The sequence below is a fragment of the Aegilops tauschii genome, chromosome 2, assembly GCF_002575655.3.
Source record: "Aegilops tauschii subsp. strangulata cultivar AL8/78 chromosome 2, Aet v6.0, whole genome shotgun sequence".
NCBI classification, from domain to species: Eukaryota; Viridiplantae; Streptophyta; class Magnoliopsida; order Poales; family Poaceae; genus Aegilops; species Aegilops tauschii.
Window position 1 is genome coordinate 26875175 of NC_053036.3, and position 17353 is coordinate 26892527.

The following is a 17353-nucleotide window of genomic DNA, read 5'->3' on the forward strand; positions in this document are numbered from 1 at the left end:
TAGAAGCATCGTTTTATCTAGTTTTATTTGCATCGTATGAACTAGCTTGCGGTGTGGGACTTGCATTAATGTCATGTTTTGTATGAAAATTTGAACTATATGTTGTTTCGTATGTGCTTGAACTTTTTGTCCAAGCGTCGGCTGGTCGCGCGTGTTGTATTTTATCGCGCCCAGTGAAGCGCTACAGCGGCGCGCTAAAATTTACAGCGCCTGAAAAAGCAACCAACCCCTCCCGCACGCGAAATCACTATTTCGGCGCTGTAAAAGTTTTTTAGCGCGCGTCTGGGAGATGCTGTTAAACTGGTTTGGTTTGACAGTGTAAGAAAGGATAGAGAGGGATATGATGGAATTGATATTTATTGCCGATCCAGATTGAAAATGAACACCTCAACAAAACCAAGATTAGGGACGAAAGAAATTATCTGTAACCGCATATGCAAGCCTCGCCAAAACCGCACATGAAAAAAAAGGTGATTTCTCATCTTATGCCAAGCGAGAGACATCTTAGAATTGACATCATTCGAACACGTTGTGATTGTGTAAGCACCGTGTCCATCGTCGGCGAATGTGGGAGGAGGATAAGTGGCAACACAGATGGGATGTCATGTGTTAAATAATGGACGTGGACCTATTAAGGTCTTGAGTCATGGTTATTGTGTTAGGGAAGTGTTATATTTTTTTCCCGGCACGGGCTATTTTGCTATGACAAATAAACTGGAAATGTGTCAATGTCTCCCTTGTGTTTGTTTAGAGTGATAGATTATATTACTCTATTTCTGTCATGGGAAGATTGGATACCAATGTGTGTATGATCACATTGGGGAACTGGCTTGTTTTTGTTTGTGTGACACCTGGGCCGCTGTTGTTGCGGGATTGGAGGGCGGGTGGCGAGCTACAAATTTAACCAGCAGAGGCTAGTGAGCACTCGAGCTGATAATAATATGGTTGTCCACATCACGCGCAAGTGTTTGCGAGTGATTGTCGTCGGAAGAGTGTTTCCTCGTTGCTTCCACTCGGTCGCAAAAGACACCGCACAGAAATCTCGCGTACGCAGAGCACGACACCAATCTTGCGCGCCAGTCTTCAGCAGCAACAAATTTGACTATCCCGACGCGACCACGCAATTTTTTTTAAAAAAAATTTGACTATCCCGAAGAGAAACCTTGCGCGCCACTCTGCTTCCATGCCTACATAGTCCATGCAAACACTAGGAAACAGAAACACCCAAGAAACCAACCACCACTCCAAGCGGAGACATGGAGAGCACGCCGGCGGCCACCGCCAGCTCGAGCGTCGTCAGCCATGGAGTTCGTAGCGAGGGCGGGAGCGTCCTCCTCCTGCCGTTCCCGGGGGCGCAGGGCCACACGAACCCGATGCTGGAGCTGGGCCGCCGCCTTGCGCGCCACGGCCTCTGCCCCACGCTCGTCACCACCCGCCATGTGCTCTCCGTCACCCCGCTCCCCGGCGCGCCCTTCCGCGTGGCTCCCATCTCCGACGGCTTCGACGCCGGCGGCTTCGCCTCGTGCCTGGACACCGACAAGTACTTCTCCCGGCTGGAGGCCGTGGGCTCCGAGACGCTGCGGGAGCTCCTGCTATCGGAGGAAACGACCGCGGTGCGCGTGCTAGTGTACGACTCGCACCTGCCGTGGGCAGGGCGGGTGGCGCGCGCGGCCGGCGTGCCTGCCGCGGCGTTCTTCTCGCAGCCGTGCGCTGTGAACGTCGTCTACGGGGAGCTGTGGGCGGGTCGGCTGGCGCCGCCGGTGACGGACGGGCGTGAGCTGCTGGCGCGCGGAGCGCTGGGCGTGGAGCTGGGGCCGGAGGACGTGCCGCCATTCGCAGGGGCGCCTGAGTCGCAGCCAGGGTTCTTTAAGATGTCGATTGGGCAGTTCGACGGGCTGGAGGAGGCCGACGACGTGCTCGTCAACTCATTCAGCGACATCGAGCCAACGGTTAGTCGTGTTCGTGTGCTCTCTACTCACTCAATGGAATGGATTTGCAAATTAACATGGAAGTTTCCCGCCGCAATTTTTTTTAACATGGAACTTATTTCTTGATCTTTGTTAATTAGGGAAGTTAATTAGGTTTTTAAAGAAAACTTGGTGCTTGACATTTTGCCAACGGAGCAGGAGGCAGAGTACATGGAATTGACGTGGGGAGCGAAGACAGTAGGCCCCACCTTGCCATCATTTTACCTCGAGGACGATCGTCTGCCCTCCAACAAGTCTTATGGTTTCAATCTTTTCGGCGACGATGCACCATGTTTGGATTGGCTAGAAGAACAAAGCATCTCCTCTGTTGTGCTTGTATCCTATGGGACTTTCTCGAACTATGACGCAACCCAGCTGGAGGAACTTGGCAATGGAGTATGCAGCTCAGGCAAACCTTTTCTATGGGTTGTTAGGTCCAACGAGGCACACAAGTTATCCGAAGAAGTCAAGGCAAAATGTGAGAAGAATGGATTGATTGTTTCTTGGTGCCCCCAACTTGAGGTTCTAGCACATAAGGCCATAGGTATGATATCACAAGGCCATATTTGTTTCCTCCTCGTATGGAAATGAAATTAAAAAATTGATAAACATATAGACTCGTAACAACATTTCCTTTTTATTTCATAAACATATATGTATATGTAGGTTGTTTTGTTACTCATTGTGGCTGGAACTCGACACTCGAGGCCGTTGTTTGCGGTGTACCTCTTGTGGGAATTCCGCACTGGGCGGACCAACTCACCATCGCAAAGTATGTGGAGAGTGCATGGGATATTGGTGTGCGAGCGCGGAAGAGCGAAAATGGATTGCTAAGGAGTGGGGAGGTCGGGAGGTGTATTAGGGAGGTCATGGATGGGGAGAGGAAGGACGAGTATAAAAGGAATGCAACGAAGTTGATGCAGAAGGCCAAGGAGGCAATGCGAGATGGTGGAAGCTCGGACAAGCATATTGCTGAATTCACTGCGAAGTATTCGTCAATTTGAATTTTCAACAATGTAATATTTATTCAAAATAAGCAAGTAGGCACTGATTCCAGGCATGTATGTTTAGAGGAGACAACAATTTCCATATGTAATTACAGTGCTACATTCTCACCATTTGGAGGCAGCTGTTTGCGGTGTACCTCTTGTTGGAATTCCTCACTAGGCGGACCAACCCACTATCGCAAAGTATGTGAAGAGCATGTGGGGTATGGATGTGCGAGTACGGAAGAATGAAAGTGGATGGCTAAGGAGTGCGGAGGTTAAGAGGTGTATTAGAGATGTAATGCATGGGGAGAAGAAGGACGAGTACAAGAGGAATGCTACGAAGTGGATGCAAAAGGCTAAGAAAGCAATGCGAGAAAGGAGGAACCTCAGACAAGCATTGATTCCAGGCATGTATGTTTAGAGGAGACAATTTTTCCATATGTAATTACATTGCTAAATTCTCACCATTTGGAACAATGCTGAAATTTCGTAAATTAACAGCCCAAAATGCTTTACACATTATGTGTTGTGTTCAGTAAATTTATATCTGGGTTGTAGCTATTACTAACAACTAACTCTATACTATTTCCATGGTTTCTCCTAAGTGTTCCATATGGAATATGATGCATGATAATTCGCGGAAGATGAGTACATAAGCCTGAAGTCCGTCATATACGAACGTGCATCTACGGGGCATCACGCAATGCACGGTGATGCGGTACATGTTTTTAAAACCGGGGGGGGGGGGACTCCCCACCTGAATATATGCAAGAAAAAAGTTTGTACAGGAGAGTTTTTAGACTAGGTAGGAGGATAGATAATCACGCCACAACCCGACATGATCCGTAAGAGGTGCCTTTATTGAGGCGATAAGACCAAAGGGTTAGATCTGCAATGATGTTAGAGATCACATCATTATGGGATACATCAATGCTTCTAAACACCTTAGAGTTTGTAACATCCCAACTTTTCCTGAGTAGCAAGAGGATGATGAACGGCCAAATAGCTATGACAGTCCAGTAGTGTTCAGGGCGGTCCAAAGGGATGAGATCAGCGAGTAGGTTGGTTGAAAACCAAGAGCATCCCATACAACACATGAGGATGTGCACCCCAAAAAATGAGCACGGTCTTCCACTGCAGCAGAGAATCGAGCACAGGTCGAAGAATCAACGAGTGTCTTGCGGTGTAGATTAGCTCGAGTATTTAGCTGGTCAAGGTAGAACAACCAGCCAAACACACCAACACGGCTTGGCACCCGTGGTGACCAGATGGAGTCCATACATGGGTCGGTAAGCTGTGATCCCAATGCCTCATAGGCGCCTCTTGGTGGTGAAGGGCACGCCATTCAGCAGTTTGTGGGAGTCCGGGACCTGTACGAGCGTGACATGCTGCAACAACAAACGCAAAGATAAGTCCAACATAGTGTTTCCTCCTTTTTTTTCAGTGATGTTATATCTCGTTTAAAGCGATACTAACAAATGTCTGGACAGCGCACCAATTTTTTTTGCTCACACGACGAATAGAACACACGTCCTACACAACAGGTGTTCCGCTAACCACTAGGGTGTGCCGCTGCAAGTGAATAAATGCAGCACTAACACTTTAAAAACTATTATAGCTGCTCATACATGTTTTTCTTTAGAAAAAATTAAAACTTCACAGATTTCAGAAAAAAGTTCATGAGCATGAAAAAAAACTTGCCCTATTCAAGAAAAGTTCAATTTAGGAAAAATGTTCATCAAAATTCGGGAAAAATGTTCACCAATTTGACAAAATTTCATCTATTAAAAAAACACAATACTGAAAAAAGTTCATCCATTTAAAAAAAAACACAACAATGAAAAAAGTTCATCAATTTTTGAAAAAAGTTCAACGAATTTGAGAAAACTTTATTGAATTAGAAAAAACGTCATCGGTTTTGAAAAAAGTTCATCAAATATGAAGAAAGTTCATTGAATTTGAAGAAAATGTTCCTCGAATTGAAAAAAGTTCATCGAATTTGGAAAAAACTGCATCAGTTTCTAAAAATAGTTTACTAAAAAATGTTCATTGATTTTGAAAAAAAAATGTCCTCGATTTGGAAAAAGTTCATGCATTCAAGAAACGAAAAAATAAAAAAATTAAAGGGAGACAATGCAGAAAACATAGGAGGTATTTCCTATACGTATAAAAATATGAAAAGGAAAATGAAATAAAATAAAAAGGAAAACGAAATAATAAATGAAGAAAATAGTTGAAGCTTAGCAGATCCCGCTCCATGGCTCGGTGGTTATACCAGCGAACCTTGATGAGGGAGGCCGGTTGGTCGATTAGCGGGCGCCTAAAGTGCCAAATAGGAATCGTCAATATCTCCCCCCCCCCCCCCCCCTCCCCCCAAATGGGCTGACCGGTTTTCCTTTTTCCCCTCGTTTGCTGGTTGCGATCGAGTTCGCTTGTTTTGTTCACTGGGTTTCATTCGCTAGTGCTTTTTCGAAGAAAAAAAAATCCTTTTTCTTCACCTGTTTTCTCAGGTTTTTATGATTCTCTTTATTTTTTCACTAATTTTATTCGGTTCTTCCTAGGTTTTCATAGTTTTTCTTTTCTTTTCTTTTACTTTGGCTTTTCTCTGTTTTTCTTTGTTTTTCACGGTTTTAACTGTTTTTCTTCACTTTTATTTTTATATGTTTTCTTTGTTTCTTTCTTGATTTTCACTACTTTTTTCTTTGTTTTTAGTTTTTCCTTTTCGGTTTTCAATTATTTTGTTCTTCTTTCGGTCTTAGTTTCTCTTGTTTCTTTCATGATTTTCATCCTTTTTTTGTTTCTTCGGTATTCATTCCACATTTTTCGTGTACATCATGAACATTTTTTCTAATACATGTTTAACAATTTTCAAATATAAGTTCATCTGGCGCTCCCATGACAAGAGGCTTCCCTATGTCTCGCTGAGAGCTCCTCGTGGGCTCCTTCAACGCTGGAGCAAACGTTGTCGCAACGACAGAGCTCAAGGACACAAATCCACCGCGAGGATGCTGCCGCTACCGCACTATCTTTACTTGAACACACTGGATTCCAAATCCGTGCCCAACCAAAGGACCGATCGGTCAACCCCGTGCTGCCCGTGCTTGCCAGCCACCCCCACCCGCCGCTAATCGCCGTCGAGCCTGCAGGTCCACGGTGAAAAAAGGATGTAGCCAAAATCCTCGACGGGCGTAGAAAAGAGTACAGAGGTTGTAGCAAAAATAGGACGCCGCCGTCGAGCCTGCAAGTTCACCATGAAAAAAGGAATGTAGCAAAAACCATCAACGGACGTAGCAAAAATTACAACGGTTGTAGCAAAAATAGGTCGCCGCCGTCGAGCCTACAGGTTCACCATGAAAAAAGGATGTAGCAAAAATCATCCATGGACGTAGCAAAAACTACAACAGTTGTAGCAAAAATAGGTCACCGCCGTCACGGGACGCGGCTCGGCCATGTATGAATGCAGCAAAATCTGTAGCCGTTTCCAGCAAAAATCACCGCCGGTACCAGCAAGAAAGAAAAACGGTTATAGCACTCGTGTTCCAGAGAAAAGAAAAGTCACCGTTCACCGCATGCAGCTCCCCCGGAGGCGCGATTGCAGCTCCCCGCCATCCATGGTTGCAGCTCGCGTTTCGGCTGCAGCTCCCATGGACGCCGGTTGTAGCTCCCACGAAAGCGGGTTGCAGCTCCTGCCATCCATGGTTGCCGCTCGCCGCTCCAGCCGTCGGGGGAGAAGAGGATGCAGTTCCACATCCATGGACGCAACTGCCGCTTGCATCAGCTCTGGCGTCCTCAAAAGTGCAGTCGCCGGTGCTTGTATTTTGGACTCAGAGAGGGGACGGCGGCGGGGATGAACTGGATTAGATACTCACGGGATGGGGATAAGGTTTGTGTGGCCAGCGGTGAGTTGTTTCGTGCGTGGGCCCTACCATGTGTACACTCGTCTCGCGCGAGACGGTTGTTTCACGGGCGCGTGAGCCAGCGTGGCGTGGGAACCGGCCGAAAATTCGGCCGGACTTCCGGCTCCAAACGTTTACCACCAAACTATTCTATATTTGCAGCAAGTGGGGGAGTGGGCGATACTCTAGTACGCATACATACGAGCCTCTCACTCAATATTATATAGGAACAAAATATATATCGAGCACCACCCTCGTCCACACTCTTCTCTTGAAGGCCATCAATGGCGGCCAAGACTAAGGCACCAGCTGGTACTCCGGTCGGCCCCGTCCCTTTCGCGGACGTCGAGACCGACCCAGGCTTGGTCTCCCCAGTGCCGGAGCAGCTCCCGGAAGAGCACGCCGCCCTGCCGAGCGCGTCCGCGTTCAACGGCCGGATGAACATCCGTTGCTACCAGGGCTTCTGGCTGCCGGATTACTTCGCCGCCGCGGCCGTCGCCCTGCAGCGCCGCTTCGAGCCCTGCCGCAACGACGTAATCGTCGCAAGCTTTCCCAAGTCCGGCACCACGTGGCTTAACGCCCTGGCGTTCGCCACCATGGCACGGCGGGCTTATCCGGCCGCCGACGCCGGGCATCCGCTGCTACGCCTCAACCCGCACCAGTGCATCCCTTTCCTGGAGAACCTCTTCCGGAGCCGCGCGGAGGCCGCCAAGCTCGAGGCGCTGCCGTCCCCGCGCCTAATGAACACGCACATGCCGCTCGGCATGATAATGCCGGGCGCCGGCGGGTGCAAGGTCGTCTACGTGTGCAGGGAGCCCAAGGACATGGTCGTCTCGTTGTGGCACTTCCTCCAGCATGTGCATCCAGACCTGGCGCTGGCCGACGTCCTCGACTCCGTGTGCAGCGGCGCGGTGCCGTATGGACCCGTCTGGGACCACATCCTCGGCTACTGGCGCGCCAGCATCGCGAGGCCAGACGCCGTGCTCTTCTTGCGGTACGAGGAGCTGCTGCGCGACCCCGCCGGGAACGTCAGGGATCTGGCGCGGTTCGTCGGGCTGCCGTTCTCCGACGAGGAGGAGGACGCCGGCGTCGTCCAGGACATCGTCAAGCTCTGCAGCTTCGGTCACCTCAAGCCCTTGGAAGCCAATTCGACGGGCCAGCTGGATCCCCTCGTCCCGGTGCCGCGCGAGGCGCTGTTCAGGAAGGGCGTGGCCGGCGACTGGGCGAACCACATGACGCCGGAGATGGCGCGACGCCTCGACGAAATCGTCGCCGACAAGTTCCATGCGACCGGCCTCACTTTTCAGTGATTCGAGACGACTCCCGTCCCCCATACACTATCATGATTTCTCATGATCAAGTAATGTTTGTACTTTCGTAATCACTAAGCATGAATAATTAGTGGAGTGGTTTTTGTTATTAGATAGTACTCCCTCCGTTCCTAAATGTAAGTCTCTGTAGAGATTCCACTAAATGGACTACATACGGAGCAAAATGAATGAATCTAAACTTAAAATGCATCTATATACATCCGTATGTGGTTTATAATGGAATCTCTACAAAGACTTACATTTAGGAACGGAGGGAGTAGTAGACTCTGGGCGTGGCTAAAAATCAGTAAATTTCGTTTGAGGTCAGTCGATTCTGTGAACTGTTGGATGTGAAATCAATGGCCCACGGTCTTTCTTCAACCTCTTGATGCATCTCCTTCCTTGAGCGCCCCCCCCCCCCCCCCCCCCCCGCCGGCCGCGCACCCTCGCCGCCCCGCCCAATGGGAGGCCGACCCATTTATGCTGACGTGGGCGAAGCTGACTAATTAAATATAAATGGCCGGTCGAACGCAGTTCAAAGTCCACTTAAACAATTAGAAAACTAAAAAAACTAATAAGTTGCCCGCACACTGCCCTAGTAAACTAAAAAAACACGACACTTGCACTGGCTGACTAATGGGGCCAGTGTCGGTGGTCGTCATAAATTAGACGGCAGGCGGTAGTTGGGCGGCCGCCAAGTGGGACCGCAGCGGACACCGAGGGGACGTGCGGCGCGGATGCGTTTTGGGTTTGGGTCGGTGCGTTGGGCCTTCGCTTTTGTCCGCGCCAACTCAAACGGACGCAGGCAGACGATTTGGGTCACTCCGTTGGAGTTGCTCTAAACAAATTTTCTAAGTTGGACCCTATATTACTGCTGGAATTACTCCGGTATGACCAGTGTTAATTCTATATGCCTAAGGTTGATTGTAGTGGGAGCGGTGATGTGGATAAGTAAATGTATTTCAAGACAAATTTGCTTACCTGGTAAATAGTTAATGAGCAGAGAGATGTTAGGCACAATAACTTTACATCAAAAAATAACAAAACTTCGTCTCAAAATAAATACGTATCTTTGATTTAGTGCTGTATTAACAGATTACGGCAGCAAACGCGCGAGGCATCAAGGTAGCACATGGTTCTGGAGACTGGACGGTAGACGGAGAGGCCCGCTGATTGCCACTGACAGCCATGTTTTCGTTGTTTTGTTGGCGCCATATCTTCGTCGATCGAATATTAAACTGCGAAGAGACAGGCCTGCCGGGCGCCATATCTGTACTTGACTAGCACACGTCTCTTCAGCGAATTCAGAACTGCAGATAAACATCGACTAGTTGGCACGTTGCCATCGCTAGCACTGCCTGCGATTCTCTCTCCATAAGAAAACGCCGCACCTTTTAGCGAGATACACTGTGCTGTGTTGTATATGCATGTGAGCTTGCTCCTCAAGAGATAAAGCATAGGGGAGAAAGAGACTATGCTGTCCATGCATGTGAGAGCACACCAGAGAGAGAGAGGGAGAGACTCGGAGGGTGAGGGAAGATAAATATGAACATAAATATAACACCTATAGAGAAAGAATAACACAGCATAATATCAAAGTATTGACTGATGATCAACTTCACATGATTGCTAGTAACAAGAATTCTCTCATGTCCTCGAGAACAAAAGAAACTACTCATAACTTATCATATTGATCATGATCAATGGGTATATATATGATCAGCAATCTGAACATAATAAGCTTCCACCAATTAAACCAACAAGCATTTACTACAAGATGTAATCAACACACTAGCACCCTCAGGTACCAATCCAAGATTTGATACAAAGATTGAACAAAAAAGATGAACTAGGGTATAGATATGAGATGGTGCTGATCAAGATGTTGATGAAGATGGTAATCCCCACGATAAGAGGAACGTTGGTGATGATGAAGGCTTCAACTCCCCCTCCTAGAGAGAAGTTTCTCTGATGGAATCGCTCCGCCAGAGAGTAAAAATGTTTCTGCCCTGGTTCCTCCTCGAAACAGCGACGAAATGTCTTGAAACTTTTTGGTGTTTTTTTCTAGGGTAAATGAAATTGATTGCAAAAGGACTACGGGAGGTGACCCACCAGGGGCCCACAAGGGTATGTCGCGCCACCTGTCCTTTTGGCTGACTGGTGAACCCCCTCCGGTGCTTCTTTGCTCTAATGTTCTTCATATATTTCAAAATAATTCTTCAAAAATTAATGCTTCATTTTAACCTTCGGAGAATTCATATATCTTTTGTTACTTTTTCAGGTCGATAATTTCAGCTGTCGGTAATCTTCCTCTCTTGATATAACTTGCATTGTAAAAGAGAAAAGGCATTAGAATTGCACCATAATGTGAAATACATCATTGAAATAAGATAAATTACAGTAAAGAATAACAATGCAAAATGGACGTATCAGCTTCCTGTGGCAACTCCGTCTCATCGTTGGACTCTAGCTCCACTGGTGGAGGAAGTGGCGGTTGACCTCCACCTCGGTATCAGAATGGATGGACTCAAGGATGGTTGCAAGCTCTGCTGCCTCATCCGCTTGTGCCACCTCGAACTCATCCATACCCTCCTACATGGCGAAGCCCGCAACCGGACCCGCCTCCTCCATGGCCTCCTCCTCCTATGGGTCAGCCTCAAGCTGCTACTCTGCCTACTCCTCCTCCGGCTCCGACGAGTTCGGAGGCAGGTCGACTACGATCCGAGCTTTGCGCCTAGCCCGGCTCTCCTCGAGCAGCTCAAGGCACCAGGAGAGTGGACGCGGCTAGGGTGGCGGCACGGGGAGGAAGGGAAATGAATGCGGCAAGGGCCGGGGGTTGTCGTCCGGTTTAAATAGCCGGGCTTTACCCGTAGAGCGGCGAGCCGGAGCGATGCCATGCGTCGGTATGAATGTATCCACACCCTTGGGAAAAGACACCAGTCGAACCGTTTGATTCCGAGTATTTCCGCCTGGGACCGCCTGTCAGTCCAACATGATGGCCGTGCCAGACTCGCCTAGTCCGCCCTCTATCCACCCTAGAATTTAGGCTGGATATCAGCGGTGCCAGTCAGCCCAGGCATATAAGGCCAGCATGAGAAGTCTTTTTTTTACCCGTCACCGACTAGGCGTCCGCCGACATATAAGAAGGTTTGGAGAGCCCGGTAGATGCTCTTACTCATACTCATGGATATGTTTTAGGTGGGCATGGAGAAGCTGCATGTGACCATCCAGGACAAAGCCATGTGAGTGTCACGATCATCGCATGCGTCCAGAAAATGTAAGCAATCATGCAGCCTTCTCTTTGAAAAAAAAAATGTGTGTATATTATATACTGTATAAAATGAAATCAGGTAGTACGTTCCATCATCGTACCAACCGGCTGCTTCAACATCCATTGAGCCATGTCTGCTCAACCGGCTATATGAATTAAGCCATCTTCGCCTCCCCTCCCCTCCCACATCAGCCATGTCTGCTCAACCGGCTATAGCTCCATCAATGATAAGCGATCCAGAGAGTGCTAGTACCGAGAGTTCAACAATACAAGAAGAAGATGTCCTCCCGCCCAAGGATTTCGTAGCCGCACTTCCAGTAAGAGAGGGATGGTCTGGATCACTTGTTCAATACAAGAACTACTGGTTCAGACCCAGGCTCCTGGAGCGAATCCTGCTGGTCAAGCAGGCCTTCGTGCCCCGCGCGGACGACATCATCCTCGCCACGCAGCCCAAGTGCGGCACCACCTGGCTCAAAGCCCTCGCCTTCACCATCACCAACCGATCCCGCTACGGCTTCAGCGACCACCCGCTCCTCACACGCCACCCGCAGCATGTCGTGCCATTCATCGAGATCCCGGTCGCCGGCCCGAACCACACCGACATCCATACACTTCCGTCCCCGAGGCTTCTCGCCACGCACATGCCCATGTCGTTGCTCCCGCCGGACACGAGATCGGTTGGCTGCCGGGTAGTGTACCTGTGCCGGGACCCCAAGGACGCCCTCGTGTCAAGGCTGCACTTCGAGAACAAGGTGTTGCAGGGCACCAACCTGTCCATGGATAGTGCTTTCAGCATGTTCTGCCAGGGGTTCTCGCCCTATGGCCCCTTCTGGGATCACTGCCTTGAGTACTGGAGGGAGAGCGTGGCAAGGCCGGACAATGTTCTTTTCCTAAAGTATGAAGAGATCAAGTCCGATCCGGTGCATGCGGTGAGGAAGCTGGCGAAATTCCTCGGTGTCCCGCTGACCAAGGATGAGGAGAGCTCCGGTGTTGCTCAGGAGGTGGTGCGACTGTGCAGCTTTGAGATGCTTACCAGCCTGCAGGTGAATTAGGTCGGCGGCGTTCGTTACGGAGATAACATTCACATCAATAATTCTGTGTTTTACAGAAAAGGAGAAGTAGGGGACTGGGCAAACCATATGAGCCAGGAGATGGGGGAGGAGTTGGACCGCATCGTCCAACACAAGCTTGAGGGATCTGGGCTTGTGTTTTGAGTTGTTGTTATCTGTTCACTTCTCCTTTCCTCACCATGTACATCGTATTGCACATTCCAATAAGAAGAGTTTGTTTCTTTTAAGTCTCTGTCCATTGTGGTTTAATTAACGAAAATGTACATGGCAAATCAAACGATTTTCATGGCAAAAAAAAATTTACAGGATGTCAAATTTAGTTTGCAAGCACGTCAATTTCCTAACAAAAAATGATCTCAACCGGATTTGCCATGCTCACCAACAAACAGATCAAATCTTTTGATGCTGTGTGTAAATGTGTGTAAATCAATCAAATCACATTTTGATGTTGTGTGCGACATGAAAAACTAGCGGTACTGGTTTCTACCAGGTACCGCAAAGGCGTCGGATCCATCCCACAATTCGCGCGTACAAATCATTCTTGTACCGTAGTCGATATATCAACAGTGACCAATTGATTTTTTGTGGTGTGTATTCGCACACAATAGATACGGTGGAGCCCACACCCTTACTTAACTCATTGTGTCCATCTTTCACCCCCTACCTCTCAGTATTGTTCGAGGAACTACTGGATTGGGCTGGTCCGCCGTGCCGCCGCCACCACTATTCCACAAGCTCCAGCGTTTCAGGTTCGCAGTCTGGATCTGAGGGCCGGAGGTAAGAAAGTCCATATGTGTGCGTGTTTATGTGTGCGTGTGTGTTTTAGGTGGGCATGGAGCTTAATGGGCCATCCAGAATCCTTTGCATGCCTCTCGTGCACGCACGCAGTCCTCCTGTCGGTGTCTCGTGCGGCCAGGAAAAAGCCATGTGAGTGCGACGTTCATCGCATGCATTGAGAAAATGTAAGCAATCATGCAGCCTTCTCTTTGGATAGAAAATGTGTGCATATAAAAAATAAAAAATGAGGTAGTACGCTCCATCACCGCACCAACCGGCTGCTGCAGAAAATGTAAACAATATGTGGCCTTTAGAGCCAGCCTCAACATCCTACAAAGGAAGTACTAGCATACATTGGGCAAATTAAGCCATCCTCGCGTCCCCTCCTACCTCAGCCATGGCTGCTCAACCACAACCAGTAGCAGTTCCATCGATGATGAGTGATCTAGAGAGTGCTAGTACCGAGAGTTCAACAACACAAGAAGAAGAGGTCGTACCCAAAAATTTGGTAGCCACACTTCCAGCTAGAGAAGGGTGGTCTGAACCGCTCGTCTAATACCACAACTACTGGTTCAGGCGGGGGCACCTCGAGCGGATCCTGCTCGTGAAGCAGGCCTTCGTGCCCCGCGCCGACAACATCATCCTCGCCACGCAGCCCAAATGCGGCACCACCTGGCTCAAAGCCCTCGCCTTCACCATAAGCAACCGATCCCGCTACAGCTTCCGCGACCACCCGCTCCTCACACACCACCCTCAGCATCTCGTGCCGTTCATCCAAATCCCTGGTGCCGGCACGGGCCACATCGACATCGACTCCTTTGGGTTCCCGAGGCTTCTCGCCACGCACACGCCCATGTCGTTGCTCCCGCCAGGCATGAGATCACTCGGTTGCCGAGTCGTGTACCTGTGCCGGGACCCCAAGGACGCTCTCGTGTCAAGGCTGCACTTCGAGAACAAGGGGTTTCCAGGCACCGACCTATCCATGGACAGATCTTTCAGCATGTTCTGCAAGGGGTTCTCGCCTTGTGGCCCCTTCTGGAATCACTGCCTCGAGTACTGGAGGGAGAGCATGGCAAGGCCGGACAGTGTACTCTTCTTGAAGTACGAAGAGATCAAGTCCGATCCAGCGCAGGTTGTGAGGAAGCTGGCGAAATTCCTTGGTATCCCGCTGACCGAGGAGGAGGAGAGGTCCGGTGTTGCGCAGGAGGTGGTGAGGCTGTGCAGCTTTGAGGCACTTACCAGCCTGCAAGTCAATCAGGTCGGCCGCGTTCATCTCGGTCATAACATTGTCATGAGTAACTCTGTGTTTTACAGAAAAGGAGAAGTAGGGGACTGGGTAAACCACATGAGCCAGGAGATGGGGGAGGAGTTGGACCGCATCGTCCAACACGAGCTTGAGGGATCTGGGCTTGTGTTTTGAGTTGTTATTATTTGTTCCCTTCTCTTCTCCTCACCATGTACGTCGCGTTGCTCATTTCATAATAGGAGTTTGTTTCTTTTAAGTCTATATGTTCATTGTGGTTTAATTAATGTTGCACATTTCAGTAAGAAGAGTTTGTTCTTTCAAGTCTATGTTCATTGTGGTTAAATTAATTTTGCACGTTTCGGTAAGAGGTGTTTGTTTCTTTCAAGTCTATGTTCATTGTGGTTTAATTAACGAAATTGCTAAAAGTCTGACGTCAGATTTTTACACATGGCAAATCGAATGATTTTCATGGCAATTTATAGAATGGCAAATCAAGTTTTCAAGCACGTCAGTTCCTGGCAAAAAATAAGCTAAGGCGAATTTGCAATGGTCGCCAACTAAACTTGCTATGAAAAGTGTTTGATTTGTCATGCTTAAAAAATCTATGCAAATGATATGTGCCATGTGTTTGGCATGAAGCAATCTGGTCCTAACGTTTTTTACAACTAAAGTTGCGATCCGAAAAGAAAAAACAAACCAAAAAAACTGAAACTTGCTATCCGAATAGAAAGTTGCCATGCTTGAAAACTAGAGTTGTCATCCTCGCGTCACTAAACTTGCCTTCAAAAACGTTCGGAGTTGTCATGCGTTCGTGCCATACGTGTGGCACTTATTAGGATCCAAAATCTAAGGTTTGCTGGATATCTGGAGCTACAACCATGGCATGGCTCACAAGGGCACGGCGGGAGGGCCAAGATGCGCCTGCCGGTGCCATGGATGCGTAAATCGAGATCCCCTTACCAACAGATCGAGCAGGCTAGGCGGCTCCCAGATCTGCTATGGAAGCAATTGTGCTTATGGCTATGCCCTGACGAGACGAGCTGCAGGCCGAGAGGTATGTCCTCCGTCCATCATTTTTATGGATCGGGGGCAGCTATTGTTACACACATGGCAATTGGCCATGAATTTTTTTGTTACCAATTTTTTTAAGTTGCAATGTGGCCATTTTTTTTCACAAATATATACACCTTTGCCATGTTCAATGAGATTTTTTTTCTTCTAAATTTGCCGTGTAACAGTACATTTTTTCCCTGCATTTACCATGAGGTACAGAACAAATCTTTAAAAAATGTCATCTCACTTGTGCTATGCTTTTTCTATTGTTTCTATCCTGTGTACTACTCGGATGGCAAAATTTAGAATTTTTTTTCTACAACTGTCGTGGCAAATTTGAGATAACAATATTTTTATAGCTGCCCATCTGAGACCCTTTTATTCAAATCCTATACAATTTGCCATGTCACCCTATAATTTTAATCTGCATTTACAATGTCACCATTTAAGTAGATGATGTCTCAACACCTTCATGCTTGCCATGTGATTATTACAAAATATACAATAACTTGTCATGTTTTGTGTAACACGAAATCCTTAGTTACAAGTACACTTCTGCTAAGTTTTCGAAGATCTGTAGAATATTTTCTATTAAACTTTTCATGGACCATGGCAAAATATAACTCTGCATGTTTTTTGTTTTCTCGTACAATACCATAACAATCTTTTCTTGCATATGTTTTTTAATGTATTCACCATCGCAAATTATTATATATATCATGGCAAATTTATGGATCGTGCCATGGCAAATTATTTTCGAATCTAACATGGCAATTTCGTATCACATATAGGCGGATTATTTTCACTGTGTCATGGCAATCTTCTCTTTTTATGTTTATTCATTTATATGATATCTTGAAACACGGCAAAAACATTCTTTAATATGTAGGTAGATTTTAGTCATGATCATGACAAACTCACTTTTATATGCATTTTCCCTTTTTTTTTTATTACAGATGTTTTTGAGATGGCAAATTTTTTCTATGATTTACCATGGAAAATTTTAAGATAACAATATTTCATAGTTGCCCATGCGACCTTTTCGTATAATTATATACATTTCGCCATGTCACCAAATGTTTTCATGCATTTGCCGTGTTACCATTTCATATCCTATAGATCATGGTCAACATGTTGTGCTTTCCATGTGATTATTAAAAAAATTCAAACAACTTTCCATGTTTTTATAACACATTTATGGAGAAAAACTTAAAAAAATTGCCATGTCACTTGTACTATGTTTTTCTATTTTTGACATCATGTGTACTACTCATATAGAAAAACTTAGATTTTTATTGTATACACTTGGCATGGAAATTTAAGATAAAGATGTTTTTAAAGCTACCCATATGACCATTTATACAAATTATATTACAATTTATCATGTCACCAATATAATTTATTTTGCATTTTGCCATGTCACCATTAATATAGATATTGTTTTCAACAATTATGTGTGTTTGCAATGCGATTATTAAAAAAAAGGAACTTTCTCATGACCTACAGAACATTTTCTATCAAAGTTGCAGGCACCATGGCAAAATTTAACTATGTAGATTTTCTGGAACAATACCATGGCAATTTTGCATGCATATGTTTTTTATTTGTTGTTCCATGGAAAATTTCTTGTATATACCATGGAAAAATTATTTTGTATACCATGAAAAATCTATGGATCGTACCATGAAAAATTTATGTTGTATGTAGCATGGCTATTTCATATTACATATAGGCGGATTATTTTCACTGTGTCACATGGGAATTTTTCTCTTTC

The 17353-nt window shown here is 46.9% G+C and overlaps 2 protein-coding genes and 2 pseudogenes across 3 annotated transcripts; all 4 read left to right on the forward strand.

Annotated features, from left to right (window-relative positions):
• Positions 1 to 1208: 1208 nt before the first annotated feature.
• LOC109758354 (UDP-glucosyltransferase UGT13248) lies at positions 1209 to 3471 on the forward strand. 2 transcript variants are annotated; one of them, XR_012201639.1, is made up of 4 exons: positions 1209 to 1949; positions 2127 to 2511; positions 2634 to 3024; positions 3364 to 3471. XR_012201639.1 is itself a non-coding variant. In XM_020317205.3 (3 exons), the coding sequence occupies exons 1-3, from the start codon at positions 1257 to 1259 to the stop codon at positions 2969 to 2971; spliced, it is 1416 nt and encodes a 471-aa protein (XP_020172794.1). In that variant the 5' UTR covers positions 1209 to 1256; the 3' UTR covers positions 2972 to 3086. The 2 variants fall into 2 exon arrangements, 1 of the variants encoding a protein (XP_020172794.1); XM_020317205.3 differs by lacking the exon at positions 3364 to 3471 and having other exon boundaries at positions 2634 to 3086.
• Positions 3472 to 5360: 1889 nt separating this feature from the next.
• On the forward strand, positions 5361 to 8376 carry LOC109758357 (cytosolic sulfotransferase 5). Its single transcript, XM_020317210.4, has one exon. It carries the CDS (start codon positions 7137 to 7139, stop codon positions 8160 to 8162), a length of 1026 nt encoding a protein of 341 aa, XP_020172799.1. The 5' UTR covers positions 5361 to 7136; the 3' UTR covers positions 8163 to 8376.
• Positions 8377 to 11548: 3172 nt separating this feature from the next.
• On the forward strand, positions 11549 to 12730 carry LOC109758360 (cytosolic sulfotransferase 5-like; annotated as a pseudogene).
• Positions 12731 to 13633: 903 nt separating this feature from the next.
• Positions 13634 to 15493, forward strand: LOC109758367 (cytosolic sulfotransferase 5-like; annotated as a pseudogene).
• Positions 15494 to 17353: the final 1860 nt, after the last annotated feature.

Bases quoted from the DNA above. Each gene is read 5' to 3' on its own strand.
- LOC109758354 (XM_020317205.3), top strand. From the start codon at position 1,257: ATGGAGAGCACGCCGGCGGCCACCGCCAGCTCGAGCGTCGTCAGCCAT. The intron at 1,950-2,126 runs GTTAGTCGTGTT...CCAACGGAGCAG, and splicing joins TCAGCGACATCGAGCCAACG to GAGGCAGAGTACATGGAATT. The intron at 2,512-2,633 runs GTATGATATCAC...ATGTATATGTAG, and splicing joins TCTAGCACATAAGGCCATAG to GTTGTTTTGTTACTCATTGT.
- LOC109758357 (XM_020317210.4), top strand. From the start codon at position 7,137: ATGGCGGCCAAGACTAAGGCACCAGCTGGTACTCCGGTCGGCCCCGTC.